At 41.5% G+C, this 27,569-nt stretch overlaps 2 protein-coding genes across 7 annotated transcripts in view; one reads left to right on the plus strand and one right to left on the minus strand.

Annotated features, from left to right (window-relative positions):
• Positions 1-443: 443 nt before the first annotated feature.
• IDUA (alpha-L-iduronidase) overlaps positions 444-27,569 on the plus strand; it is a 50,320-nt gene continuing 23,194 nt past the window's right edge. The window contains exons 1-2 of one of the 2 annotated variants that reach the window (XM_032205797.1): positions 444-624; positions 3,286-3,426. In XM_032205797.1, the coding sequence (XP_032061688.1) occupies positions 503-624; positions 3,286-3,426 (263 nt within the window). In that variant the 5' untranslated portion in view covers positions 444-502. Of the gene's footprint in view, positions 625-3,285; positions 3,427-27,569 lie in introns of those variants that run through there. The other variant, XM_032205798.1, reaches the window with a different exon arrangement.
• Positions 10,028-27,569, minus strand: part of SLC26A1 (solute carrier family 26 member 1) — a 37,496-nt gene continuing 19,954 nt past the window's right edge. For 2 of the 5 annotated variants that reach the window (XM_032205793.1, XM_032205794.1), the window contains 3 exons: positions 25,787-25,869; positions 13,087-13,734; positions 10,028-12,323 (listed from right to left, as the gene is read on the minus strand). In XM_032205793.1, coding sequence (XP_032061684.1) covers positions 10,803-12,323; positions 13,087-13,704 — 2,139 coding nt within the window. In that variant the 5' untranslated portion in view covers positions 13,705-13,734; positions 25,787-25,869 and the 3' untranslated portion in view covers positions 10,028-10,802. Of the gene's footprint in view, positions 12,324-13,086; positions 13,735-17,031; positions 17,094-25,786; positions 25,870-27,569 lie in introns of those variants that run through there. The other 3 variants (XM_032205795.1, XM_032205792.1, XM_032205796.1) reach the window with 2 other exon arrangements.

The following is a 27,569-nucleotide window of genomic DNA, read 5'->3' on the forward strand; positions in this document are numbered from 1 at the left end:
CAAAAGCTCCTCGCCACACTGAGATCACTGAATAAGCTTCGGTTGAAAATAAAAAGTGACACGGATTCAATCATGCTAGTTTGTTCGTTTTTCTGAAGGTCTATCACATGTGGTGGCGGCGTGGGGGTGCGCTCCCCTCCTGGGGCACACAGGGGTAAGCGCAGCGGGACGCGCCACCACTTGAGGGAAGCGCCTCACAGCCGGCAGAACTACAACAACAACGACAACACAAACAAAAAACACAAGTTGTGAGGTCTCAAACACCGCCGTTTCGACCCAAAAGACCCCGGCCCCGCCCGCCGAAGCGGTGACACCACAGCCAGCGCCTCACACGGCCGCCGGGGGCGGGCGCCCGGCGTCGCGTCCGTGCTGCGTTTATAAAGGGCGCCGGTGGCGGTGTGGGTGCTGGTGTTGTGCCCTGAGCTTGACTCGATTTGGCTCATTTCGGCTCGATTTGACTCGTTTCGGCTCGATTTGGCTCGCCCCGGCCCCCCGTGCCGCCATGCGGCTGCTGCCCTGGCTCATCGTGCACCTCGGCGCGGGCTCCGCCGCCTACATGGTGTCGGTGGATGTCGGGCGAGCCGGGCGGCCCCTGCAGCACTTTTGGCGGAGCACGGGTTTTTGGTAAGCCTGCCATGGTCCTCTCAGGGCAGGGGGCTGTGCACGGCGGCGGGCAACCAAGCAGCAAGGGTGGGAGCCGCTGTCCAGCAGCCCCCCTGAAGGGCGGCGTGCCCCGGGGTGTGATGGAGGGATCCGGGCTTCTCCGGGCTTGCTGCTGTGGGGTGAAGGGCCCGGCGGTGTGCTGGGGGTTGTGGTTTAGCCTGGAGTGTGTTAACATGGGCAGAGCTGGACGTGGGGCCAGTTAAAGTAAGCGGGATGTTGCCAAATGGGGCCACTCGACAGCCCCTCTCTGTCCTGCGCCTGTGTTTCAGGGCCCCTCCAACACTCAAAGCCCTTCCTCCTGCCCCCAAAAAGGCACACGCAGTGATACCCTGGGCTTACACCCCTTCCTTTTCAGCCCTTACACTGTCACAGCCCCTAAACAGGACCCGACAAAGCTTCATCGCCTGACAGCTCTAGGATTTTACTCTCCCTGCAAGGCATTTTCAGTGTGGACCATCACCCCGATGTGCTCAGCGAGGCCAGGTCACCACGGTCGGGGGACTGGGCAGGAGCTGTGGACAAATCCCAGCCCCACCACTCCTCCCGACACTGCTTTGCCTCTCAGAAAGGCCTGTCTGGCTCAACCAAGTGAGCCTGAGCTGCCCTCCAGAAGCATGAAGGTTTCTAGCAGGCTGCAAGTCAAGAGACAGCATGTTCCTGTGCTGTGTTGTTATCTTATTTTAAGCTAATTATGACCCCCTTCACTCAGCCATACAGTGGATTAATTAATAGGTGAAGGATAAAAAGTCACAGCAGGGGTGGAATCAGCAGCATGTGCTTAGGACAGAATTTTTTTTTAATACAGCCCATGAAGGAACTCTGAGAAAATTTGAAAAAAAATATTAGAAAAATTTGAAAAAAAATATTAGAGAAGAAACACAGCATGCCCTAAAAGCACATAGATTGCATTAATTGAAATACATTCTGGTGAAGACAAATATTAGGGCTTTCTGCATTTTTTTTCTTTTGCTCTTTCACTTGTGTCTTTAATTTCTTCTTGCAAGGTTAAGAAACATTCATGAAATACTGCCTTAAATAGTATGTTTTTCTCATTTAAACTTCAGTCCAAGAAACATCCATGCTTTTCATTGCATTAATGAAATTTCATCGGACTACAAGAGGGAGAAAGATGTCACAGAGGATGCTGAGCAGCAGAAGCAGAGGCCCTCTGGTCAGCAGCTATTCAATTATAGCGTAACACGTGGTCCAAACATGGTAGTTCTCTGGCTGTAGGATCCCAGCTCCCTTGAAAGGTCCCACTGTGACAGAACTGGGGCCCAGCTGTTAAAGCTTCTTTCTGCATCACAGTTTCAGAGAGCTGGTCACATGTGCAGCTTGGGGAGCAGCAGACACTAAAACCTGAGAGACTGCAAGGCTTGAGATTCCCGAACTCAGAAGAGGAAAGGACAGATACTGCTACCAGCAGTAACAAAAACCCACTTTCTTCCAGCATTCTGTGCTATCTTGTCATGGTTCTGGGGTTTCTCTCCAGCAGGGTGTGAATTTCAGCATGCTTATTCAGCATGGACACAGCATGTGAGTGCTTTATGCCTTGATTTGTGTCTAGTTTGCCACTGAAACAGTGCATTGGTCCAAGTTTGAATCATAGTGGACTCATAAGGCACTGCTTCAAAATCCAGTGGTTAACATTGTCCTTATCCACTGGAACAATCGAAACTACCAAAATGGCTGGAGCATTTTTAGTAAGAGTGAAATCAGTAATTTCTCAGTCTTGTGTGACTTGCAGCAATCCCAAGGAAATAATTTTTTAAGTGCCTTGTATGCTAGAAAAGTTGCCCAGTAGGGCTCACATGTGCTGGCTGATTTGTATGAAGCACTACAAGGATGTAGTGCATGTCAAGACTTACACTTTCAAATGAGGATGCAGGAATGAGGTGATTGATGGGCACTGTCTTAGCTAGGAGAAAAGATGTGACAAATCCTTTTCCAGGTGGGGTCAGGCTTTTCCCCCTTTGGGGTACAGACAGGTGTACAGTAGCAAACTCTTGGAACAAAACTATATGTTTTGTTCCAGCAGAAAAGAGTAAAGTTTATTGCTGAAGAGCAGAAACTTGAACTTAGAAGACCTGTGTGTTAGTGTGGAAGCAGTAGTAAGTTTGGACCTCTTGTGTGATCTGCCCATCAGAGGAGATACCACAGTATGCAAAGCATAAACTATATTAGTGCATAACTGTATAAGTGAGTAACTACCTGTGAACGATATATTAGAGCACAAGCCATCTCTCCTTGCTATGGGAAGATGTATACAAGTATTTTACCAGACTTTGGGAACAATTATTTTTATCTCTCTTGTAATGCAAACACTTTAGCACTCAGAATTTCCATGTTCCCAGGAGACTTTTGGTGGAGTAGGTAGACAGTGAAGTCTTGTTAACATCGTCATTGCTGACCATCCCTGAGCAAGTTAAACAGCTTGCAGCATTAAGTATAGAAACAAGCCACATGCTCCAGTGCTCCCTTACGCTTAGAGGTGGACTGAGCATTGCTGAAGAATGTAGAGGCTTGGAAAGTATAATTCTGCTTCTAACCTCTGGAAATGCAGTGGAACTGCTGGCTGATTTTGTAATACGTTTCCTCTTCTCTGTCCTTCTTTTCCCAAAGCCCTCCTTTACCTCACAGCCGTGCTGATCTCTTTGACCTGAGCAAAGATCAAGAGCTGAACCTGGCATACATTTCTTCTGTTCCTCATGGCGGCATTGAACAAGTTCGAATTCACTGGTTACTGGAATTGGTTACTGTCGGGTAAGCAAACAATTAATATCAAAATTCAAGAAAAACACTTGTCTCGTTAAGTGCCCAAGGCGTGCTCACACTGGTAGATATCATAGGGTAACTGCACGCTGGGTAAGTTTTTGCTTTCCTGGAAGTCAGGTAACGGCCAGTCGAGGGGAATCAATTTGGGAGTGTATGAGATGAAGGAAGGCTAGCTTTCATGCTTTGCATCCTAACAACTGGTTAAGGAGCAGATTGAGGCTTCTTTTTATCTGAAGAGCCCTGTGGGTGCACTCTTCAGGCTTTACCAAGACCACCTCAGGTGACACGCTGCAATCATTCCACATCTCCACTGCAGCCATTCCAAGCCCACAGGGGCTTGATTCTCAGCTGTGACATGACCTCCAGGGAGGCCTCAGGCCAGCAGAAGTGTGTCTCATCGACCATTGCACACTTTAAGGTTATAGGACAGTATTTCTTATCTGCATTCATCCTTTCTAAAATCCTGCTTGGCACAGACTTGAAAACAGGACTCTAGAGGAGCCCCCAGTGCTTCTTTAAGCAAGGAAGTTTTCTGCTTTGCAGCCAGGACATTTATGCCTAGTATTATGGAGGGAACTCAGCCAGATTTCAGTCAACGGTTACTCCTGCTGTTTTCAGGACACACTAGGTTTATCACTGCCGTTCCTTCAGAGTCTGGTGTTAGCACAGTAACACCTTCAGCTACTCAGTACTGAGAGGAGGAACTGGGAGAAGCCAGACTTTCAGAGCACAGTTTCAGTCTACAGCCTGGCTCTGCATATGTACCTAGAGCTCCCTCTGGCTGTAACTCTGGTTTTAATATTCAGGTCACAGTGTTAACACTCCCTTTACAGGTAGCTATATCTTTTGGGGAAAGCTGGGAACAGAGCAGAATATGATGATAAACGTAAATTCAGTGCATTCCTTACCAAAGCACTTCAAGTGGCAATGCTGTCCTGAGCAAGGCTTTTGTTGAGAAGTGTGTTATTGGCTAGCAATTAGCCATTCTATCAACAGTGCTAGGAAAGTAGCTTACATTTCTGTCCTTTAGTTTGGGAGACAGCAAAAAAGTCCCACAAAGATTAAAACAAACCTGATTTTTTGAGAGATTCAAATAAAAGCTGCCACTATGTTATTACTACTTCTAGTGTCCTTCCCCTTGGGAATTTCTTTTTACATGTATCTCCTCAACCTACCTATGCACTGCATCTAGTGGCAGGTAATGACAGCTAAAACATTGTGGCTTTTCATACCAGTTCACTACCCACTTTCTAAAGGATTCATATACAAAATAGAATTTCTAATTCAAGGGCAGACAAATATGTAGTACCATTAAGAGGACAATATTGGAATTCCTTGTTTTTCAAGTCCCGTTTAACTCATATCAATACATTGCTCAGAAAGGAAACACTAATGAAAATGTGTCACCCACCATGATAAATAAGGCAGGAGAAGTAGTGACAACCAAGGTGGAGAAGGCTGAGGTCCTTGACAATTTTTTGCATTACTTTTCACTGACAGTCACTCTTCCCAAATCTCTCAAGTCCTGGAACCCCAAGCCAGGGACTGGGGGAATGAAGTCCCTCCCTTTGTAAGCGAAGATCAGGTTTGAGGCCACCTGATAAACCTGAACAGAGACAAGTTTGTGGCACCTGATGCTTTTCAGGGCCCGGAGGGAATTGGCTGATGTAGTTGCTAAGTTGCCCCATCGTATTTGAAAAGTCATGGCAGTCTGGAAAAGTCCCCATTGGCTGTAGAGAAGGGAGTATCACACACATTTTTGAAAAGGGTAATGAGGATGCTGGAACTTATTGACCAAGTAAGATCATAGAACATAGATCCTCCTGGATGTTACATTGAAACTCATGAAAGAAACAGAGGTGAACAGGGACAGCCAACGTGGCTTCATTAAGGACAATTCATGCCTGACTAATCTAGTGGTCTTCAATGGTGGAGTGGCAGTTTGAGTGGACAAGGGAAGACCTACTGATGTCAACTGCCTGGATTTCTGTAAGGCCTTCAGTATGGTCTCCCACAACATTCTGATCTTTAAATTGGATAGAGGTGGTTTTGATGAGTGGACAGCCAGATGGTAAGGAACTGATGGATGACTCTATCCAAAGAGTTACAGTCAATGGCTCAATGACCGAGTGGAAACCTGTAGTAAGCAGTGTCTGTCAAGGGTCCAGGCGAGGACTGATACTATTTAATACCTTTCTTAATGGCACAGACCGAGTGCAACTTCATCAGGTGTGAGAAGGACATCAAGTGGAGTTGTGCAGTTGATACACTAGAGGGAAAGGATGCCATCCAGATGGATCTCGACAGGTTTGAGAAGTGGGCTTATGTGGGAGCCTCATGAAGTTCAGCAAGGCCAAGCACAAGGTGCTGCACCTGGGCTGGGGCAATCACCAGGAACAGTACAGACTGGGTGATGAATGGATTGAGAGCAGCCCTGAGGAGGACCAGGGGGCACTGGTGTACAATGAGCTCAACATGAGCTGTCAGCGTGCACTTGCAGCCCAGAATTCCAACTTTATTCTGGGCTGCATCAAAAGAAGCACGGCCAGCAGGTCGAGGGAGGGGATTGTCCTTCTCTGTTCTGCTCTTGTGAGACCCCACCTCTGGGGGTGCAGCCAGGCCCTGGGGCCTCCAGCGCAAGAAGGGTGTAGCTCCGTTAGATTATGTCCAGAGGAGGGCCACAAGGCTGACCTGAGGACTGGAACACCTCTCCTGTGAAGAAAGGCTGAGAGAGCTGGGGTCATTCAGCCTGGAGAAGAGAAGGCTCTGGGCAGACCTTATAGCAGCCTTCCAGTACCTAACAGGGGCTTACAGAAGGGACTCCTTGTTGGGGATTGTAGTGATGGGACAAGGAGTAATGGAACTGTAGTTCACTTGCATTGGAAGTGTTCAAAGTCAGGTTGGAGTACACAGCTCTGAGCAGCTTGGTGTAGTGAAAGATGTCCCGGGCCATGGCTGGGTTGTGTTAAACGTTCTTTAAGGTTCATTCCAGCCCAAGCCATAATATTTTTCTATGATTTTATGTTCCTGGGGGGAATGAGGCAGGTGGGGTGGCAGGGGAAGGCGCCTAGAACAGGATTGATTGGTCTAGGAGGAAATACAAACTATGGGGAAAAACAAAACAAAGCAAAACAAAAACCACCAACAAAAAAACAACGACATTCAAAGCAATAATAGCTCTTAAATTTCAGCCTTAGGCTGTTGCTAAGCTGGCCATATTTATCATGACAACCCATGTCACTATTACATCTCCTGTACCTCGCACGGGAAAATGAGAATTTACCAGTCATAAGCGTGGAAAAGCAACAAGATGAAGGAAAGCTCAGACTCTGAAAAAAGGGACGTGAGCAGAGCAGTAGTGGGTTTCAGAGTGTGCATTAGGAACAGGAGAGGTTTTCTTCCTAGGTATTAGGGTGTACATAGGTTTGGTCGGGACGAGTTCTGTGTTGATGCTCGATTCAGTGCATGTGCAGCTCTTTTTCTGAACCATTGACTTCCAGAAGGATGTAGAGAGGTTTTGAGTAAGAACCCACTGACAGCAAAGCTGTATTATGTTGTGAGGTTGGTGAATAGAGAGGACTTACTGAAAGATGATGGTAGGGACCTGACTGAAGTACCTTCCGTATGGAAAACAGTGGGCTGGGAGGTATCACCACTGTGGAAGGCTGCCAGTAACATGCGTTGCTTTTCTTCCCAGTGGTACTGCAAAAAGGTGCCTAAAATGTTCCCCCCCAAAAGTAGATGTGTCCACTTAGAAGACTTCTACTTTTTCCTTTTTCACTTCTGTAATCATCTTCCTCATTATGCCTTCTAATAATAAATGACTCGATACTGAATGCATCCCTGTATTTTAACCCTTTTCTAGGACACCAGGCCTGCCTCTTATCTTCCACTTTATTGCACGTTATCCTGTTACTTTACCACCCGTGAAAGGATACCACGAGCCAGGCTGTTTTCAAAGAACTGCTAGTTTTATTTTCCAACCAAAAGCACACATTTGTCTCCAGGTCATGCCACACAGGATTCAGGGTAATGGGGAACCCAGGGTTTCTTCCATGGACTGGACAATTCCAAGGTTGTTATTTACCAGTGCCAATAAATGTAGCTATTTTGGTGGCCATATAGTCTGGCCATCCTGCACTCATCAACAGGAGAGCTTAAGGTAAACGCTCCCAACTCTATGCCCAGCTCCATGGGACCCAGACTGTCCCCAAGTTAAGGTCCCTTTTTTATTGTTGTGTAGCAGTACTAAAATTTGTTGGATACATTATGTATGCAAGGCACCACAGTGGACAAAAATATAGTTAACGTACACAATGGATATAATGTTTTCTAATAGACATATAACAATTTTATTTCAAAATTAACATTAACCTATTTGGAATTACAAGACTATCCCCAGCTCCTCTCCAAGTCCCAGTACATAATTCCTGGTACAACAGGAGAGAAGAGAATCAGCAGTTTATAACATTTTCAGTCATCATACACATAATCTTGGTGTAACGTAGTATAGCAAACATTAACCTGCCAGAAAAAAAGGTATACGTTTTTACTTACCTTCTGCATACTCAGAAATAGTTCACAACCTCCCAGTGTCCCTACATCAGAAGGCTGAAAGCTGTTTCCCTGCTGTGTTTGATGTTGTCCAACACAACTTGATTGTGAGCCAGATCTGTCAACGAAACTGAAACAGACAGTGGTTCTTTTGGTTTCTCATGGTTGGTAGGTTCCTCCTAGCAAAAGACTGAAAGCTCATCCCCTCTGTTACACATTGAATAGTTTCTCTGCTTTAGTGTTTTTTTTTTTCCTACAATAAGTAGGATAAAAAAGAGACTCTTGACTAAATTTCTCAGTCTGATGGGTAAGAAAGACTGCAAGGAAAACTTCTGTTCATTTTTCTCCAAAGACTGTTGCAAGGATACACCTTCCTTAGGAGTTGCTCTTTTTTTATTATTAATATATATATTTTTAAGATTAATCTAGAGTTAAAGGTATTTTTTCCTTTTGTTCCTAGTTGGTAGTTTGACCCATAAAGATAAAAGGGTTTTGGACTGAAACAATTTAAGTTGACTTCCAGCACTGGATGCTTTGTCACAGCAGCCTAAGAGTGTCTGTATTGATACTAATTGTTTACAGTAATTCCTGTGAACCCACTTCCTCATGTGAGGTCCTGGCAAGACTTTAGAAGGGATACTCCCTGATCAAAGAGTTGTTACAAAGAAAAACAGACACAAAGCAGCACTTTGTCCTTGGGCTCTGCTCATTTGCTTTTATGACAGAAATAAGCTTGTCATACCAAGTCAGCACTTTAAAGAATTAGGTAATTAAATTGTTTTATGGCATCAAAACACTGCCAGTGGTCAATCCTGTAATCTCTCGATAGGCATTTCTGTCAGGTTTTACTGCTCTGGCAGTGCTAACTGTGCAGCTGATACACAGTTTTGTTATGAGCACATAAGAATGTCAGCGTTGAGTCACCTACCAAATTCTGTGCTGTTCTCAATCCCTGTGAAGACATTTTTTATTTTGTCTTTTGGGAATGCATTGCTTTTCCTTTAATGAAATATTTGTTCCTGAGAGCCAGAAAGGCTCTGGGGCACCTGGAGAACCTCAGTTTGAGCGTTCTTTCACTCAGTGACCCGAAAAGTTGAAATAAGCAAGTCACATGATGTGTTGGCTCAGCAATTTTTTTTAAATGACACAGCAGAGAAATGGCTTCAGCGTATATAGAACTCATTCCTAGAGTCTGCTAAGTGTACAAGGCACAGCTGTGACAGTTTCCTTCCATGCGTTAGGGCACCTGACCTAACTTTTATGCAGGTAATTATGAGCTTAGATGTAAGAGAGGGTATTCTGCCAATGCCATATGCTAGAATACTAAGTACCAACAGTGATGCAGTCAAAATCTAGGTGTGTGCATATTTGTGGAGAGAGCATGTATATAAAACAAGAAAACTGACTCCAAGGGTATCATTTGACACAATGCAGAACGAACAGCTGTTAATGCAAATTATTATTAAAAAGTAACCCATTTCAGTAAAACATGGGTTATTGGACCTCTAATCAAAGACTAACATGGTAGGGAGAAAAGAAAAGTGTATTATGTACAAACAGTGGCAAGGTTTTTCTAGCGTATGGGGATACACAGCTTGCAAAGCATTGTTCACTTCACTTGGCCCAGTTGTGCTACTGTAAAACTTCATTAGCATTGCATCAGAGAAGACAAGCTTTTTTTGTGTGATCATTTTTTTGTGTGTGATCATTTTTGTGCGATGCATCGCTCCCCTCCTTGGCAGATCAGACTTACCTTCCCACCCTACCCTCTTCTGTTTTGTTCTCCTTCTCTTGTACCCATACAGGCAGTTATAGTGGGAACGTCATGCTGTGGCACAGTACTGGGGTTTATATTCAGTGATTCTTAATGCATCCTTGTATTATAGTTAAGTCTACCCAACAGAGGCAACACATTTTGACAGGGTGGTACTACTACTACTACAGTAACCCTATGATTGTCAGTCAAAGCCATTCTGTTTTATTAATCACATTTATCCTCTTTTACTAGTAACAACAAAATTGTTCATCAGGGTCATGTTTTGTTTTGTTTTTTTCTGCATTATTAAAGGTATCAAAACTTTTAGTAACTAATTACCCCACACTGAAATTAATAATACAGATGACTCCAGGAGTTTGTTTTGGAGGAGATGGTTTTGAGAGGAATTTGTGGTGAATCATGGTTTCTTCTCATGTGGCAGGTTGTGTCATTAAGCCCGTGCAATCAAAGCGACGAGGAGAGACATAACACATCCCACAATATTTTATAGATGTTATTTGTGTGCAAACAGTAGGAGTTGCATCAGAGCATGTCTGGAATGAGTGAAGAGGCAGGGCCTTGCAAGCCACGTACACTGTTATGTGTCCAAGATGATAGATTCATTGCATTTTTTTGAAGATGGCTCATCCCTCTTAATAAACCCAGCCATTAGCCACTGGGAGAGGCAGCTGGCACTGGGCAGACTTCCCAGCACAACAGTCTCATGGTACATGCATTTGGTCACACACGGTGAGGACAAAGGGAGGAAATCAGTCCCAAGGTGCCCTGAAGATTGACTTCACAGCACCTTCACATCACCTGCATGCTGAAGTGAAGATGCAGATAGTAATCCAATCTGTTCCAGCCTGGTCCTGGACAATATCCCCAATGACTGTTCTATGTAGCGTCTAGCAAACCACAGAACTCTTCAGGAAAAAATGATTTGTAGGCCCGTTGCTGTACACGGACCACAGCATGTCTGATAATTTAACTATTGCAAACTGCCCCTCCCCATCTGTCACTTTTGAAGTGTATCATCAGGGGAAACACGGGATTAAACAGAACAATCTTCTGCAAGCTTTTGGTCTTGTGCAAACTGCACGGCGTTGTGTATGCTGTAGAAGAGCATTTCCTGCATGCTTCCACAATCTTTCCCAAAGTAGCCTCCTCTTTTCAGAGAGTCTATCACTGCGGGATTGCAGCAAGCCAGAAGAACAGAAATGTTTAACTCCTTGTAGTCTTTCAGAATTTCCTTTAGAGTATTAACTCCAGTGGTGTCCAAAAATGAGATGCAAGAGCAATCTACAATAAGAGTCTGGAAATCAATTTGCTTAGGAACTAGCTGCAGAGTGGTGTCTGCGCCGCCCAGTCCATTAGCAGTTGTGTGATCTTCCTTTTTCACATGCTGCTTTTCCTTCTTCTCATATTTCTTCCTTCTAGCCACTTCTAGGTTAGGGTCTAAGCCAGTCAGTCTGTACAGCGACTTTAGGAAATAGTTCCTGTTTGCGTAGTAAAGTGGTGCCTCAAATCTGAATATTTTGACCTTTGGAATGGAGGAGAGGTTTTCATACTCCAAGTCATCCTCGTAGAAGCTGGTGTCTTGGATTTGACCGAGCAGGGCTGTCCGTGGCCGCTGTGTCCGAACAATGATGCAAATCATGGAGAAGACAATACCAACCAGCAGCCCAACTTCTGTGCTGATCAAGGCAGAGGCAGCCATAGTCACCACCCAAACCACCGTGTCCACCTTGTTCGCGTGGTACCGTGTCGGCACATCGCGGAATTTCCTCAGGGCTCCTCGGAGGCTGACAATGATGATGCAAGCCAGGACACACTTCTGCAAGGAGTAGAAGAGAGGTGCCAAGAAGAGCAGCACCAGCAAAACCACCATGGCACTGATCACCCCGGAGACCTGAGTCTGGCAGCCGGTAGATGTCTTGACGAGTGTTTTCGCCAGAGCCGCGCTAGTTGCGAAAGAGTGGAAGAAAGAAGGGATGATGTTGCAGAACCCCACGGCGAACATCTCCTGGTTGGCCCGGATGGTGTAAGCGTATTTCTTTGCACACATTTCAGAAAGGGAGACAGTGAAGACAAAGCTGACCACAGCGAGAGGTAAAGCATCTACAGCAACACGGAGCATTAAGTTGAAACGTGGGACCTCGGGGGCGATAAATCCCGTTGGAATAGCTCCAGAAACACTGGATCCATAAACTTCATTTAAGTTTCCGTAGTGTGACACCAGCGTTGCCACAACAATAACCACAAGCTCTGTGGGCAGAGGGAACTTCAGCTTATGCTTGTACCGATCTCCCAGTTCTTTAGCAGCGACCAGCACTACAATGCAAATGGCACTTGTGATGACATCGCAAATGTTAGCCTGAGAAATGTTCCGGAAAATATTAATCCAAGTAATTACAAGCATGCCATGCCCCTGGCTACGTGGGATTTTTATTCCGATCAGATACTTCACTTGAGCTGTTAAAATGGTCAGGGAGGCACCAGTTGCAAAGCCATCTAGCACAGACTCAGACAGGTACATAGATACAAAGCCCAGACGAAAGACTCCCATTAGAACCTGGAGAAACATGGGGAAAAAAAAAAAGAGGTAAACTGTAAGTGGTACTGCAAACAATTATTTACAGATGGGAGTTAAGTAGCTGGAGGGAGATAACATTTGGCTGCTTGAATCTTAAAACAGGAACTACCCTTCGATGTTTCCAGTCTACTTATAAAATATGATTCCTTTTGCTGTTGTGTGTGTAAACCCAGGAGATGAATGAGGAGTTCCCTAACTTCATTGTTGGTCTGAAAGAACTCCGCTAAAGTGACTTGTCTCAATTTTATTTCCCATGCAAAAGAGCAGTGGATCCAGAAGTGCCTCTGTTAATATGAATTTTCTTTTTCTCCTGGCTAGCAGCAATTACAATTACAATTTACAGCCATTGCTTTATGAACAGGACTTGAATGACAACAGCTAAGACCTCTATTCTAGTTTCTCTATTTCTTCATTGCTGAAGTACACAGTTACCTCAGAACTTCCCTCATGATGAGATCTGGTTTGGATTCATGGCCAAGAGCCAGTAGAGTGTTGAGACAGTGTTATCAGACTTGCAGAAGACTGTTGTTTCACTTGTACTTGCTTTTAGCTACTAAACTGCCTGTGTCATGTTTTCTGTGAGCTGGTTACTCAGTTAGGCTTCCTGGAGAAGACAGTTCAAGATCATATGAAGGAAATGATGCTGTATCTCTCATCGAAGGAGAGTCAAACCAAAGCCTAGGTCATGCAAGAGAGCTTTAGGACTTCCGTACTTTGCCTCTGGATGTCAGCACCCACTTACCTGGTAGACTCCAGCCACAAACGTCAGGGCTGTGGCAATGCCGATGGCGTAGCACTCCTTGCCGCACGCGGCACTCATCCCTGCCGCGGTCAGGTTGAAGGCAGTTGTGTTGGGCTGGCCGTCACTCTGCAGGGAGCCGTCACCCAAGACTGGTGGGGCATCATCATTCAAGTCGAACCCAGCCAGGATAAGTTCCCGGTCCACAACTTGTCCTACCATTAGGCTTATCAGGCTGAAAATGCCCACGGAGACATGACGGGATGTGCCCATCAAGAAATAGATGATGTTGGCAAAGAATGATGTGTAAAGGCTGTAAATGGGCTTCAGACCGGCCAGGAGTGAGTACGCAATTGCTTGGGGCACCAGGATGATCCCAATCACTAACCCAGACATAACGTCCCCCCAGATGTACTCTTTGCACTGGTACTTGGGGAGCCATCGTAAAACTGGAAGGAAGTCCATGACGAAGTTCTTCAGTTTCCTTGGAGAGCAGGAGCAGCTCTTCCTCAGCTTGGCTAGCACAATCTCTTTCCTACTGGTCTTCACACGAGTCTTTCTTTCCATGAGAAAGCAGGAAGTGTTTTTTTCCATCCTGGTAGCCTCAAGTGGTCTTTCCATTGTCCCAGTGTTTGCTTCACGTATCTGTTCCTGCAGTGTGAAAACAATACCCATTAGGTTGCAACTTGTGAAGTGTTTTTTTTTGTTGTTTGCTTATTTTTTGTTTGTTTGTTTGTTTTTAGCACAGATGCGTAATGATGAGTTTGTCACGTTTTCAGGAAGCATTTAAGGAGGCATCATCCCAACACAGGACTACAGTGACCAGGCACATTAGAAATCTGCAAATTGAGTCCTTTCCTGTAAACCCTTAAGTTTGCCTTAGATCGAATCCGATTTTGTTTTACCAAGGGAAAGAGGAGTTAAAATAGTTATCTTGTTGTACAACAGCTCTTCCAGATGCTGCATTATAGAGGTTTCTGTTATCAGAGGCAGCACTTGATGGAGTGAAACAAGCATATAATAAAACATACTGTAATGAGGTAGGCTATGGTCTTTTTAATAGCATTTCTGTAGGCACTGATGTGGAATTCATGTGTGATATAGTGGTATGCCACTGCAGATGTCCTCAGTGCACAGGAGATGGATTTTGATAGTAGAACTCGTAAAGCAGTTTCCTAGGCAGCATTAATCCTTAGTCTTAGGCAAAAAACATATGCACAAACCACTGATGGTTAGAAGTTGTGCCTTATGTTATTAATTGCTATGTAACATAAACATGTTGAATTGTAGGCAGCTTTGATATGCAGCCTCATTAATTAACAAACAGCTCCTTAGAAATACTGCTTTGGCAACCTGTGGACCATGCTGCATGATGAAGTCTGTCACCATCTCAGAAGAGCACTACACGTTACTATTTTCAGGTTTTAAGATCATAGTTTTCCTGGCTTTGCTCTCCAGGAAATAACATATACCAAGTACTTCACTCTGTGAGCTGCAGAACTGTTTGTTTGTTTGTTTGTTTGGTTGGTTTTTTTCCTATGGGTCTCCTGCATTTCATTTGCTGATACATAAAGGATGGGAAAATTTGTCTTCTCCAGATGGAGGTGCTTTTGGGTATCTGTTGTCCTTCTGAACACAACTGTTTTCAGCTAACTCAGATCTCTGCATTTTTGCTTGTTACTTTAAGTTGAAATTAGCTTAGTGCTTTCATATGTCATTTGGGGGTAGGGAGAGATGTGACTGAGAGGCCAAACAATGTCACATAAAAATGCCTGACCTTAAAAATACTTTAAAAATACAGAAAGGAGCAGGAAGGTGGAAAATGTCAAAAACACTATGCCAAGTGGCAAGTCTTGTCATCTGGTTCACAGTGGAAAGAGAGAAGATTGTCAAAAGTGGATGCATATATATTAGTACAGGTAGATAAGGAATGCCTCATATTGACCTGGAAGAAGAGAGTTTGCGATGCTGTGAACAATATGCAGAATCTAGGAAGGAAGAACTTCCCAGGCCCAGCCTCTCACATTACAATAAACAGCCAGGGTCTCTGCAACACTATTCTAACACCATTGCTAGAGCCCTTGGCCGGTCTGGTATTCCAAAATATTTTCAGTATTTAGACTTAATAATAAAAGAAGCAAAGAATCGACTGCAGTTACTTAGTTAAATGAATAACTTTTTGAGCCTGATTGTCAGAGTTAACTAAGCAAATCAAAGTGTGAATTCGCGCTGTTTAGGTTTTTCAAAAGCACCTTATTCCAGTACCTAAATTGTGCAAGTATTAGATGTTTTGTCTCATTTTAACAAAGAAGGGTTCCTGCTCAAAAGCACTTCTGCTTTTTGCAAAATATTTCATCCCCCTAAAAATTTTGCTTTTCTTGTGTCTTTGGAATTCCAGATACACCATCACTGCTATTAAAAGCTCTCGATTAACATGTCCAGGTAACAGAATTCACCTGCACATCACAGTGAAGTGGAAGTCCCCTAAGTTCTGCAGAAGTGAAAATGGAAATGCTTTTATTTTTGATAATATAAATTTTATCTTTTTGACGACTCTAATTAACGTATTTTCAGACTTGACCCCTGTTCAGAATCTTTGCTGGCATGGTTGTGAAGAGAGTGTGAAAAAAATCATGAAACAAAACCACCAATATAGACAATAACCTGTAAAGCTGCTACCAGCAAAAGCATAAGTTTGAGGTTTGACAAGTTCTTCTGTGGTGCAAGTTGTGTCTCAGTTAAGAGAGCTGGTGGAAAAACTTACTGAATAGCTATGATGACAAAGCTTTTTGATGCCAGGTATGACATTACAATAAGATGTCAAAGCTTGTGTTAGCCCAAAAGCTGAAGCTGTTTTTTAACTCCTTCAGCATCTAGAGACAGAAGCCATACTCTTCAGTTTCCTCAAACTTGAAGTCACTCACTGGCACAGTATTCTTTTGATATATTTTAATGATGTTAACAATTAAGTTTAGACTACAGTGATGTGAGTCATCTTTCCCTGGGTAAACTTCATACTTTTTTGTTGTTGTTCTTAGGAAGAATATTTAAATGTATTTGTGGTTGGTAACATTCAGCTAAAGTGTAGTGAGAAAGCTCAGTAAGCTTATGAGCCCAACTAGGAATATGATTGATAAACAAAGGAATACATTGCCAACAGTCTGTAAGTGTGTAATGTGATGGGCACCCCTAAAGGAAGAAGCTCATTATAAAGTATTTTCTGTCTCCTTAGGTTGTCTATCCTGCTTATGAACTTTTTTTTCTAGATTCTAACAGATCCCTTCTGTCAGCAAATTGAAAGCAATTATTAACTACGTATATGTAGCTACTGCAAAAATCTTTGAAAATGTCTCAAGTATTATTTCAAATGACATAATGTAATTTCTGAGGCCATCCAGAGTTTAACTTCAGCTTGAAACAGAGTGCTTAAATGTTTCAGGTATGTAAATCATAATACAGTAAAAGGCAGAGAAGAGATTCTTGTTGGAGATGTGTGGACTGATTGTCCAAACTTTTAATGACCTGCCTAGTAGTGTAAATATATTTTAAAATATTAGTAGATTCCTATCCATCCCAATTACATTAAATGTTTTTTAACTCCCACTGTGTACATTTCTTTGTTACAGTTTCTTTCCCTCATAAAGGAAAGCTAATTATAATTTTAATGTAATTATTTAGAAAGATTGATGGCTATTTTTACTTGTATTGTCAAACTTACTTTGGACTCTAATGTACTGAGAGTTATGCTAGGCAAGACGTGCCTGGACCACAAATAGGTTGGATCTAGCCTCTGTTAGAATGCAAAGGTGAGAGAAAAGAAAGAAGTTACAGAACCAAAAAAAAACCTTCAGAGCATATGATTAAAGCTTACCAAATACTATATGCTAGAAACTGTAATAAAGATGCTCATTTTTTTAAGATGCAAAAAACAAACATTTCCTGTCTTACCTAAATTAGCTCAGAGAATGAGAGGCTTGTACTTGAGGACAGCAAGTCCTATTCAAATGCCACCTACTTCTTTACAGCCAAATGAATTCAGACAGCCAAGAAATAAATGTAGTGGCCTTGTTTTACATAGTTACAAGCTAGTGGGCGGTTCAATATCCAATGGTTGCTTTTGATAGGCTACACAAAAAAAAGATTTAATTGGCTTCTCTACTATAGGCTTAGATATTTAATTGTACAGATGCTGCCTGCCTTTCTCTAAATTCAAGCAATTTACTTACAAATAAATTTGTATTAAAATAATAATAATGCATATGCATAATCTGTGCAGCTTGATCCTGAGGGTTGATAGTAATTTTTAATATATAAGAATATAATTTCTCTAGAAAATCTGTTAAGAGATCTTGTGTATGAGTGATAATTTTGTAGTATGTCTGGGCTGTACAGCATAATGCGTATGGTATCTGGGCTGCTGCATAATCAGAATGGTAGTTGTCGTAAAAGCTAAGAAAAAAGCTAATTTGATAACATATGTATATTTTCAGCAGTTTTGATGCATTTTAGCCAAAGGTCAAAAACCCTTTCTGATGGAAGAATGTGCTCAAGGTAAAACACAGACAAATGCTGACAGGAGGTCCTTTTCTTCATTTTTTTTTCCTCCGGAAAATAAGGGCTTCCTTCTTGTAAATAACAATTTCTTCTTCTAGATACATTTTCCAAATTCTATGACAAATGAGCATGCTAGCTGTAAAGTACTCAGCTCTACAATGAGATATTATTGGTTTCCATTTTTGGCAGGTACTGTCAATGTTTACAGCTTAATTGACGTTTTAGAACAACATAATAAATCCACGGTAAATAATAGAGGGGACGTTGTTCCCAGCAAAACATTTTTCAGCTGAGTAAACCAAGAATTTTTATACTGTGTTGCCTGTAGCTCAGTAATAATTTAGTTGTTTCACCAGAAGGAAATGAAGGAAAATTCCACTGTGGCTCTGTGCTATCACCCATACCTTTGTGCAGCCTGGCAGGGAGCTTGGAGCTTCCAATGCTCTTGCCACCTCCAAAGACAGGAGAGTGAAGAGCAAATCTGCCTTTTCTCATGCACATGAGTAGACTCTGTCCTGGTGATTCTGGTGCTGATATACCATGCTGTCCTGCCACAGTGGTAGCACACAGGCAGTATTCAGGAACCCTCAGGCTGTCATTGAACAGATTTCTCTACTGTTTTGCCAAGCTGACCCATTTTCACCTCTGCCCATGCTCATTGGCATATAGGAACAGGGATAACACATTTCCAGCTTCCCCTCATACCTCAGAACTTTACAGAGCACAGTATTTGCCATTTATTCAAATGAAGGTTTCCCATCACTTGCTAAAAGATCTGTTCTTAGTAGGAACACACAGATGAAGCAACATATAGCACAGAACATGTCTACCATACAGTATTTGACTTTGATACTGGGACATCCTCAACTGTTTAATCATGGTGAAAGCTACATGTACACACAAATGTGCCATCCATATCATTACAATGAGAAGTAGTCTGGGTTATTTTTAATTGCATTTTGATGTTTGGAATATTAAAGGCTAAGTTTTTTCACATTGTCCATTAGCATATGAGTAGAAAGCATATTTTTCTCAGTTTGAGCCCTTAACCACTTATTTGATCAGGTTAAATTCAATGACTTGTTTCATCTGCAGAAATAGTGACAGAAAGCAAGGAACTATTCAAGCCAGACAAACTACCAATTTTCCAGCTGGCCTTAGTCCCACCTTTCTTCCTGTCTTTTCACCATACCATAGAACTGACAAAAGCTCTCTCCATGGGAGAAAACATTCATCACAACATGTTCAATGGGAATTCTCTTGGCAGATTCCCCAACAGGCAGTCCCTGCTGGGACACATGTAACTATTCTTCCTGGCTGAGTTGTTTTCTGCAGAACAGCACAAACCAAAAAAAAAAAAAAATGTGTCCTGATGCATCCTTTTGCTTCCGTCAAAAAATCTGAAGCTTTGTATCTGAAAAGCATAAGAGGGAAAAGTAGGATAAGCCTGCCTTTTTATGCTAAGGAGATCTCAGAAATGCTATTTTGGGGACAGAAATCAGACTGTGTATCACAGCTCTGTGCTAGCATCACTCCTGTCTTCCCGTAATAGTGATTGCAAGCGTAAGGTGGGATGGAACCCTTTATACAGTTTGAGCCAAGTGCTTGAAGCTTTTTCAGTGTTTGAATTATGAAAAGTCAGCTAAAAAGTAATGTGGGTGGAGCAAGGTTTGCGTTTATGATCTGAAATTTCATTAAATTTTTGTTGCACAAATCACAAAAAAAATGAGACACCTCAGTTAAGCTGAGCATTTGATTTAAAACACCTGTGGGTGTTGAGCTAAACTGTTCATGTTACTTGCCTTTCATATCAGCAACCTTTTCTGCCTGTAAGAAGCCTCTCTTGATCTCTAATGGCTATGACTACATTACTGTTCTGCTTTTAAGCATTAACACATTTTTCAAAAAAAATAGGCTCATTTACTGTGCATAGATTCAAAATACAGAGGAGTGCTATGCATGCAAACCAGACTTTTTTCAAAGGAAAATACCCAGAAGCTCTTCCCCAGTGCATTCTGACTCTTTATGGTGACACAAAAGCCTAAGCCAGAAATTGGTTCTTCAGATAGATTTGAATTGATGTGGTGAAGACGATTAGTCTGCAGGACTTGAGTAGTCTGAAGAAAAAAAAACTGAATTGCTTATAGTATAATACTACTTTGCTTTGATTTATCAATCTTACTGTGCAGAATTACTTGGAAATGTCAATGCAGTGAGTTTTAGAAAGGATCAAGCAACAAAATAGAAAAGGTGAAATGAATGTTTCTCTGTCTTGCATAAGCAATTATGCTTTCAGCTTTAGATCGCCAGGAGCCAAATGTACCTGGAAGCAAACTTAAGCAAGGTTCCAGCAACCAAATCCATTTATTTAAGCACTGACCTAGCAAGCTTTCAGGCTGTAGACAGAATGTTGGAGTGCTTTTGAGGAAAATCAGGTGAAACTAGATGAGCTCAGTTTATTTTGATTATCTGGGCAAAATAAAGTAGCTTAAAAGCATTTTCCTTTTTTTTTTTTTTTCAACTTTATGCTCATCTGAAATTGAAGAGGAAAATTTATTACAGTTTACTGAGCTGTGTAAGTCAGGGAAGTCAGAGTATTTGTCTAATAGTGTTAGTCTAACAGACTAATGCTGCTCATGCTAAGGAGTTATTCTGAGAGTCAATCAGTCTTTTAGAGTCATGTATTTCTAACTGAAATCTCGACCACAACTTGTACTTCTAGCTGTAAAACTAATATTTCCAAGGCAACTTAAGCTCATTTTCAAATACATTCATGATTGTCTTTGATTCAATTTGTGTTTCCCCAGAGGATTCTCAGTCCAGTGTCCCAGTGAATAAGAAGACTGCCACTGGCAGGTAACAGTCCCAGAGGTGATATAGGCAGGCTGAAAGAGAAATCATACATTCAGCCAGCAGCTGTTGTTAAGGAAGGCCCATCAGATCACTGTGGGAATGATCAGACCATGTAAATAAATGATCAGGTAGTTCTCTGGGGACTATTTTTGCTCAGAGGTTCCAGAACATGCTGGTCAACACACAGGCAGGCACTTGAAGGCAAGACTATGTTATTTTCTCTGGAGAGTCTTAGGGCATGACCGCCAAAGAAACATTTTCTGCAGGACCAAAGGACATTCCTAAAAATCAGGCTTCTTGCCTTGGAAAGGTTGCTGGTACAAGGTGAAAGTCTGCTTTTTTAAAATGTCTTTCAAGACAGCTCTCCAAGACCTTAGTCATCAGTCTCAATGCTAAACAGTAAACTGTGTTTTGCTGCCCTGTGCTTTTGCTGGATGCCTGTTCCATGGCTGTGATGCCACTTAAAACTGTTGTAGAAAAAAATAAATAGGTATATCATTCTTGTTTTTTGTTTTGTTTTGTTTTGTTTTTTCCCCTGATACTTTCCCTGATATCTCAGGTTTAGTACAAGCAATAAGGACAATACTTTTTGTCTCTCTCTCTCATATTTAATCACTTTGAAAATGTTCAGTTTTAATAATAACACTGAGAAACAGATAAACCTCATGTAGTACTTTATAAGTACAGATAAAAACAAGCCAAATGCCTTATCTTAAACTCTAAGACCAGGTTAGTAGGAAAGATTACTTTTGCTGCAGTTGCAGACTACATGTTTTAAAAACTTCGGCCCAGTAGCAACCTTCTAAGCAAAATTTTTGAAGCACAAAATAAAGGCGAAACTTGCAAAACAACACCAGTTGTTGGAAAATAACTGGAAAGAGGCAGTTTGGCACCTTTCAAAGGTGCCACAGGCAAACAGGCAAAGAACAAACAAATCCTGAGTTCAGAGGTGTGGGAGGGGAGGCAAATCTCTTACCTGGATAGCTTTGTGACAGGAATGTTCACCTCTGTTTTTGCATGTTCGAATGAATGAAAGTCGTCAGTCTGGCTTTGCTCTATTTGCATAAATGATAATAATTAACTAGGTATTCTTCAAGGGAAGAATTGGTAGTTAGAGAATCTTAAGCTCTCTGCTTGGTAGTGTGTTGTCACTTGTACTTCTCTGAAAACTTGGATATATATGCAGCACTCACTGACTATGTGAGTTTAAATAATACATAAGATTATTAATTAACTAATGCTGATGCAAAAATTATGCTTAGTTCAGGACAGCACATCTTTGAGCTTTGAAGCTGTTTTTTATATGACATTTGCTCTGCTTTATGTCTCCCTATATAGCATTACCTTTAATTTTACGTATTTGTGGTGCAAGAATTGAACTGCAGTCTTGCCTAAGATTTGTGCATTTCACGGGCTGGAGTAAGTGCTCTTCTGTTCTTTGCAGGGGACAGGACTGCTGGAGGTCAGAGTTCCATTCCTGCATGTCAGCGCTTTCAGATCACAAGATCTCTGTTATTTCTGTGTAAAGACTGTAAAATGTAGCCGGGTCAGTGGGACATAGACTGTCTTCCTGCTCATTCTTTGTAAGGTATATAAATGACCAAGTCCCCCCTCCTACCTTAGCTCTATGTTGGTGGAGACCTATCCAAATGACCAATAATTATGCATCTCCCAACAAAGGTGATAATTAATATTTAATGGTTACTAGGCAGTGTAGCTTAACAGGCTGGGCAAAAGGCCATGACTCACAGGAACTTGCATTCAGTTTCTGATCTTGTTCTGGGCCACTGAATTCCCAGAATTCTTATCAGGCAAATTGTCTTGGGCTAAAAGCTAAAGGACAAGGAGATGTGTATGTTTCACAGCCAAGACAGAACAGGAACATTTGCATGCAGTAAGAATCTGAGACGGGAGGTGCAAGACCTGGAAAAGGTTGTGTTGCCATACAGGCAAAAATACTTTTTCTTTCCCTGCCAGAAGAGGAAGTGGTTGCAGAGGTGCAATGCACAAATATGTCTACAGAAGGCCAGATTCCAAAAAAAAGTATTTTATCCCAGCACAAGAAGTTGTTTGCTGTTCTTTAAGAGTGAAAAGGAAATACTAAAATGAAGGAAATGGGAAGTCACAACTCCAACATGAGAAGGGAACAAAGCTTCTCTGGGCAACCTGTTCCAGTGCCTCACCACTCTCTGAGTAAAGAATTTCCACTTAAAATGTAATCTAAATCTACCCACTTTTAGGTTAAAGTCATTATCCCTTTTCTTATCACTGCACACCATGATGAAGAGTCCCTCCCCAGCTATCCTGTAGGCCTGACCTACTTTTTTTGCTTATGTACAGGTGCCTAATATTAACTGGATTAAGAACAGTGAAAGGCTAAAAGCAAAATCTACCTGATGGCACTCAGAAAAAAAAAAAAAAAAGTTATAAAGAGATAAAATACATTTGGCTTTTTTGGCACATTTACGTGAGGAAAGAAGAATGTTTCGGAAAATTCACCGCACTGTTACATACAATTCATATCTGGTTACCTAATTGTATACGTAAAAGCATAATTAACTGTTAAATTACTCATATAGGGAATCTTACAAGTGCTTGTTTATTGGGCTAAAATCAATAACATAAAATTCTCAGAAGTACATAGTGCAAATGAAATAACCTTGTTCTTCTTTTTGCATGCTTGAAGTTGATAAATTCAGTGAATTAAGAAAAAACAAACAAACAAACAAAACCCTTAAGCCTAATTAATATCTGTATGAATTAAAATGCCCTTGGGACCCTAATTAGTATACAATTTACCTTTATACCATGGTGCTCACCTGGTCAGGCGATGTGCCTAAACAGTTCTTTCAATCGTGTTTTGAAAAGAACAATTTATGGAAACATATTACTAAGTATTCCAATTTGTGATTCCGATTTTAATATGATGGAGAATTATTTATTTTCCTTCATTAGGGTTGTTGCAATTCACAAAGCAACTCAGTGCTGCTTCAATTTACTTTAGGTTACTTTTTCTAAAAGCTGAGATAGAAACACGAGACCAAATGCACCTTTTGGGGCTAAGTTGGGTTCTTAGTGGTTTTTGAAGTTGTCTAGTTTGCCATTTAGTCTACTGATTGTTATCAGGATGGTGTTAGGACTGCAGAACTCATTCAGTTCCCTTATATTGGAACTGTTTTCCTCATTTGGATGTCTTGTGCTGCTTAGCCAAACACTTTTTAGTTTTCACAGAACAGCTGAAGTTGGAAGGGACCTCTGGAGGTCACCTGCTCCAACTTCCCTGTGTAAGCCTGGCCACCTAGAGCCTTCTGCCCAGGACCACGTCCAGGCAGCTTTTGAAGATCTCCAAGTAGAGTCCGCAGTCTCTTTGGGCAACCTGTGCCAGTGCTCAGCACCTGAATAGCACAGAAGTGCTTCCTGGTGTTCAGAGGGAACCTCCTGTGCTCCAGTGTGTGCCCACTGCCTCTTGTCCTGGCACTGAAACGAACCTGGCTAAAGTCGTGTCTGTTTGCTGACCTTCAGAATGGTTATATGTTCCAGACATAGCCCTTTTTTCTCCAAATATAATTTAAAACAGCACTTAAACTCGCTGAATACTGCAAGGACAGCTGCTAAGAAAAAGAGACTTGGTGTACTCCATGGTCAGTCGTGTCATCCAGAATGCACAAGGAAACTGAACAGTTGTGTTCAGAAACTATACATTAACAGTACTGTCACAGGAATGGCTCAGCTGAGTGAAGGAAACTGCTTAAATCAGAAAAGCAGAAAGGAAGACTTCCCACTGCACTGTGATGAATTAATGTCTGTTGTGGTGGTGTGTTTTTGTTTTTTGTGTTTTTTTTTTTTTTTTTTCCTGCATTTTTTTCCAAACCACTGTTTTAAACTTGTAATTTTGGAAGGAAATGACGTATTCGGACTGGTGTGAGGTTGAAATGATATTTCACTGCTTCGAAATAGGAAGCATTTCTCTAAAGAGCTTTAATTTGAACACTTCCTTGAGCTTTTTAAGTCATAGCATATAATAACTATTTTAGTTTTTCAGAAAATCATGCCACATTCAAATGATAATCTAGTACTGAGTGCATTTTGAATACACATACAAATGTAGTTAGCTAAAGAAAAACAAAGTAATTTGTTTTTATGTCCATGGATGTAATATGAAGTATCATGAGTTATGTTGGTTTTAATGTCTGAAGAGAAACAGTAGCAGGAGCCAGGATTTACTGATGGAACTACAAACATTTGCAAAGTGCCTGGATCTGCAGATACTGTCTGTGAGCTCCCCTGGTGGCCCAACAGCAATCAAAGCAAAGAACATTTAAATGTAGCACTGAAACATCTCGGTGAAGGATAGACTACAGATCCCCTGAGCATTCAAGAATAACAGCATCAAGTTTTGTCTTCAGACTATGATCAATGGTAAATACAATAAAATGCCAAGAATGTTCTCCTCACAGTTCAGGGTTAAAGAATGTAGTATAACATTCAAAATTAGGCCTGGAAATCAGTCAAAGTAGCTGTAGGCATTTGGTAGCAATTTTATATGAAAGATGAGAGCACTAAAAACAAGCATTTGCTGCAAAGTCCTCATCAGTGCCTTCCAACACTTCCAAAGTTATAATTTTGTTATTCCAGTGCTCTAAAAAAGCAGAATTAGGGAGAAACAGGTGAATGGAACAATAATGTCAAAAACAGGTGGACTCTTTGTCGAACACATAACAGGAGTTAAGTTCAGAACAACGTGAGGAAAACCCTTCTACATCTCTCTATTAGCTTCCACCCTCTTCCTCTACTCACATGCAACACCCATAACTACCAGTATACCAGGATGAGTTTCAGGTCTTGAACCAGTGTTGGGAAAGCCACCAAGCCTACAACGTGTCCACCAGAGGAAAAATACAAGGACCACTGCCTAAACCCTTCCAACAGCATAGAGTTTGTTAAAAGAAAATCACTAACCCTTCCTTCATATTCTTGGCAGCATCACCTGGGAAAAGCACAAGTATGTTTTTTTCAGCTCTTTTAAAAGCCCTTACATGCTACTCCTAACACTCCTTCTCTAGCTGTGGCAAGTCTCCAATACCGCTGAAAATTCCATGTATATGCGAGTGGAAAGATGTTATTAGTTAGTTTTCTTGATTTTGTTTTTTAATTTTCTGTAGTCCCTGCTGGCAGGAGAAATTCTGAGATCAGGAAAAAATCATTGCAAACTTGTATCTATATAAAAATGAGTAAGACCACCCTTTAATATGCATTCTTCATACCACAAGCATAGAACCAATTGCATAGCACTTACCGAAGGCACGAAGTAGCTGTGGTAGCTCCACAACAGATTTCTTATCAGCACACAGTAGCACAGTTCCTCAGGAGCACAGCTTTCTAAAGGAGTAGAATAGAAATTCTGTCATAATATAGATTGAGTCTGTCCAATTATATTACTCCAGTGGTGTTTACAGTGAGATAACATAAATAAATAGTAGCACTGGAAAAAATCTTTGTCCCATGAGTGTAATTACAGGTAGAAGAAGATAAGCTTAAAATCATTAAAGTACAGGGGCCGTTAATCTCTACCTTCTTACTCGTCTCTGCTATTCTGTTTTAATAGAGCCAGTTGCACTGCATGGAGACTGAACGGAAGTACAGTCATGACTTTAACATTTTCAGGTGTTCTCTATACTTACTTGATGTAAAAAATAATTAAAAAAAAAAAGACAGTGATGTGTTAAATGGAATTAAGGTAAGGTAGTGTCCCTTATACATGCACAGTGGTGAGCTGTCCATGGTAATTAACATAGATGTGTCCACTGAAAAAAGATTTTCATTAATATACGTCATCATGGAGGGGGCTTGACTAATAAATCTTATGTCTAAGAGGAATTTACATACCTTCAGGTACCCTTAAGCATAAAATGCCTGAGCTTGTCTGTCTAGTAAAAAAAAAAAAAAAAGTGTTGTTGTTTTTTGTTCAGCAGGTTCCCAGAATTGCTATCCTTAGTAATGATTGTCAAGAGTCTGCCTTAATGTCTGAAAATTACTTTCAAAGATTTTGTTAGTTCCATTGAGAACAACAAAAAAAATTGCAGCCTTTCCAAGGATTCAGCTTCTCTAAAGCAATGAAATCTCTCCTATAAAAAAGATGTACCCCGGACTGGACGCTGTCATTACTGAATTTCAGTAATCAGAGGGCTCACGGTAGTCAGAGTTAGTAGCTTTGTCCCATGGTGTCCCGTTCTTTTGACATTTTCATCCCTAAGCAGACAGAACTGTGGACCTGAAGCCTGCTTATTCATCAGTTCAAAATGAACTTTAGTAGTGTTACTTGCAAATCTTTGGGGGAAATTTACTATAGCAAAGATAGTCTATGAGGAGCACTGAAGCTTCTTCGACTGTTCCTTGCATTCATGTGCAATCTTAACTGGATATTCAAAACCTTTTTTTCTATGTGCAAAGGGAATAGAGTACTTCTTACTGCAATGCAAGCTAAATTTTAATGTTTCATAAGTGCATGAGATAATTTACTTTTAAATTGAAAAGGGAGAGATTTTCCGTAGTAGTGGAAGTTGTTTGGGGTGGGGAAAGAAAGAAGAAGAAAGGGATATACATGAACTAAAGAAGACTATGGAGTGGAAGAACTTTTGCTGCCATATTCAATCATATATCATGAACCTAAATTGTAGTGCCAAAACCAGGTTCAGAATAGAATTATCAGCTCAAGCTTGCAGAGAGCTATAGGTTTGTATTTTATTGAAAACTGCCTATAAATTCAATTGATTGGTTTTATCTGCTTAACTGTAAGACATTTTTGCATTCAAGAGCCAGGAGGTGACACACCTGCCATTTAAAGAGCCACTCTTTCCAGTTTGGGTTATAGTGCTTATTTGACAGTTCTGAAGTATTCAGAAAACTCTCATCACGAAAACTCTGAAAAAATAAGAGCAAGACAGTGGATGACATACTTACTGTGCCTTTTCACCATCATCATTTAATACGGAAATGAACTCAGAATCATTTAGTGAAGATTCCTTCCATTTTGTATTTTGCATGTAAGTGATATATTTAAGTCAGACATACAGACAAGG

This window comes from Aythya fuligula, chromosome Z (genome assembly GCF_009819795.1).
Source record: "Aythya fuligula isolate bAytFul2 chromosome Z, bAytFul2.pri, whole genome shotgun sequence".
NCBI lineage: Eukaryota > Metazoa > Chordata > Aves > Anseriformes > Anatidae > Aythya > Aythya fuligula.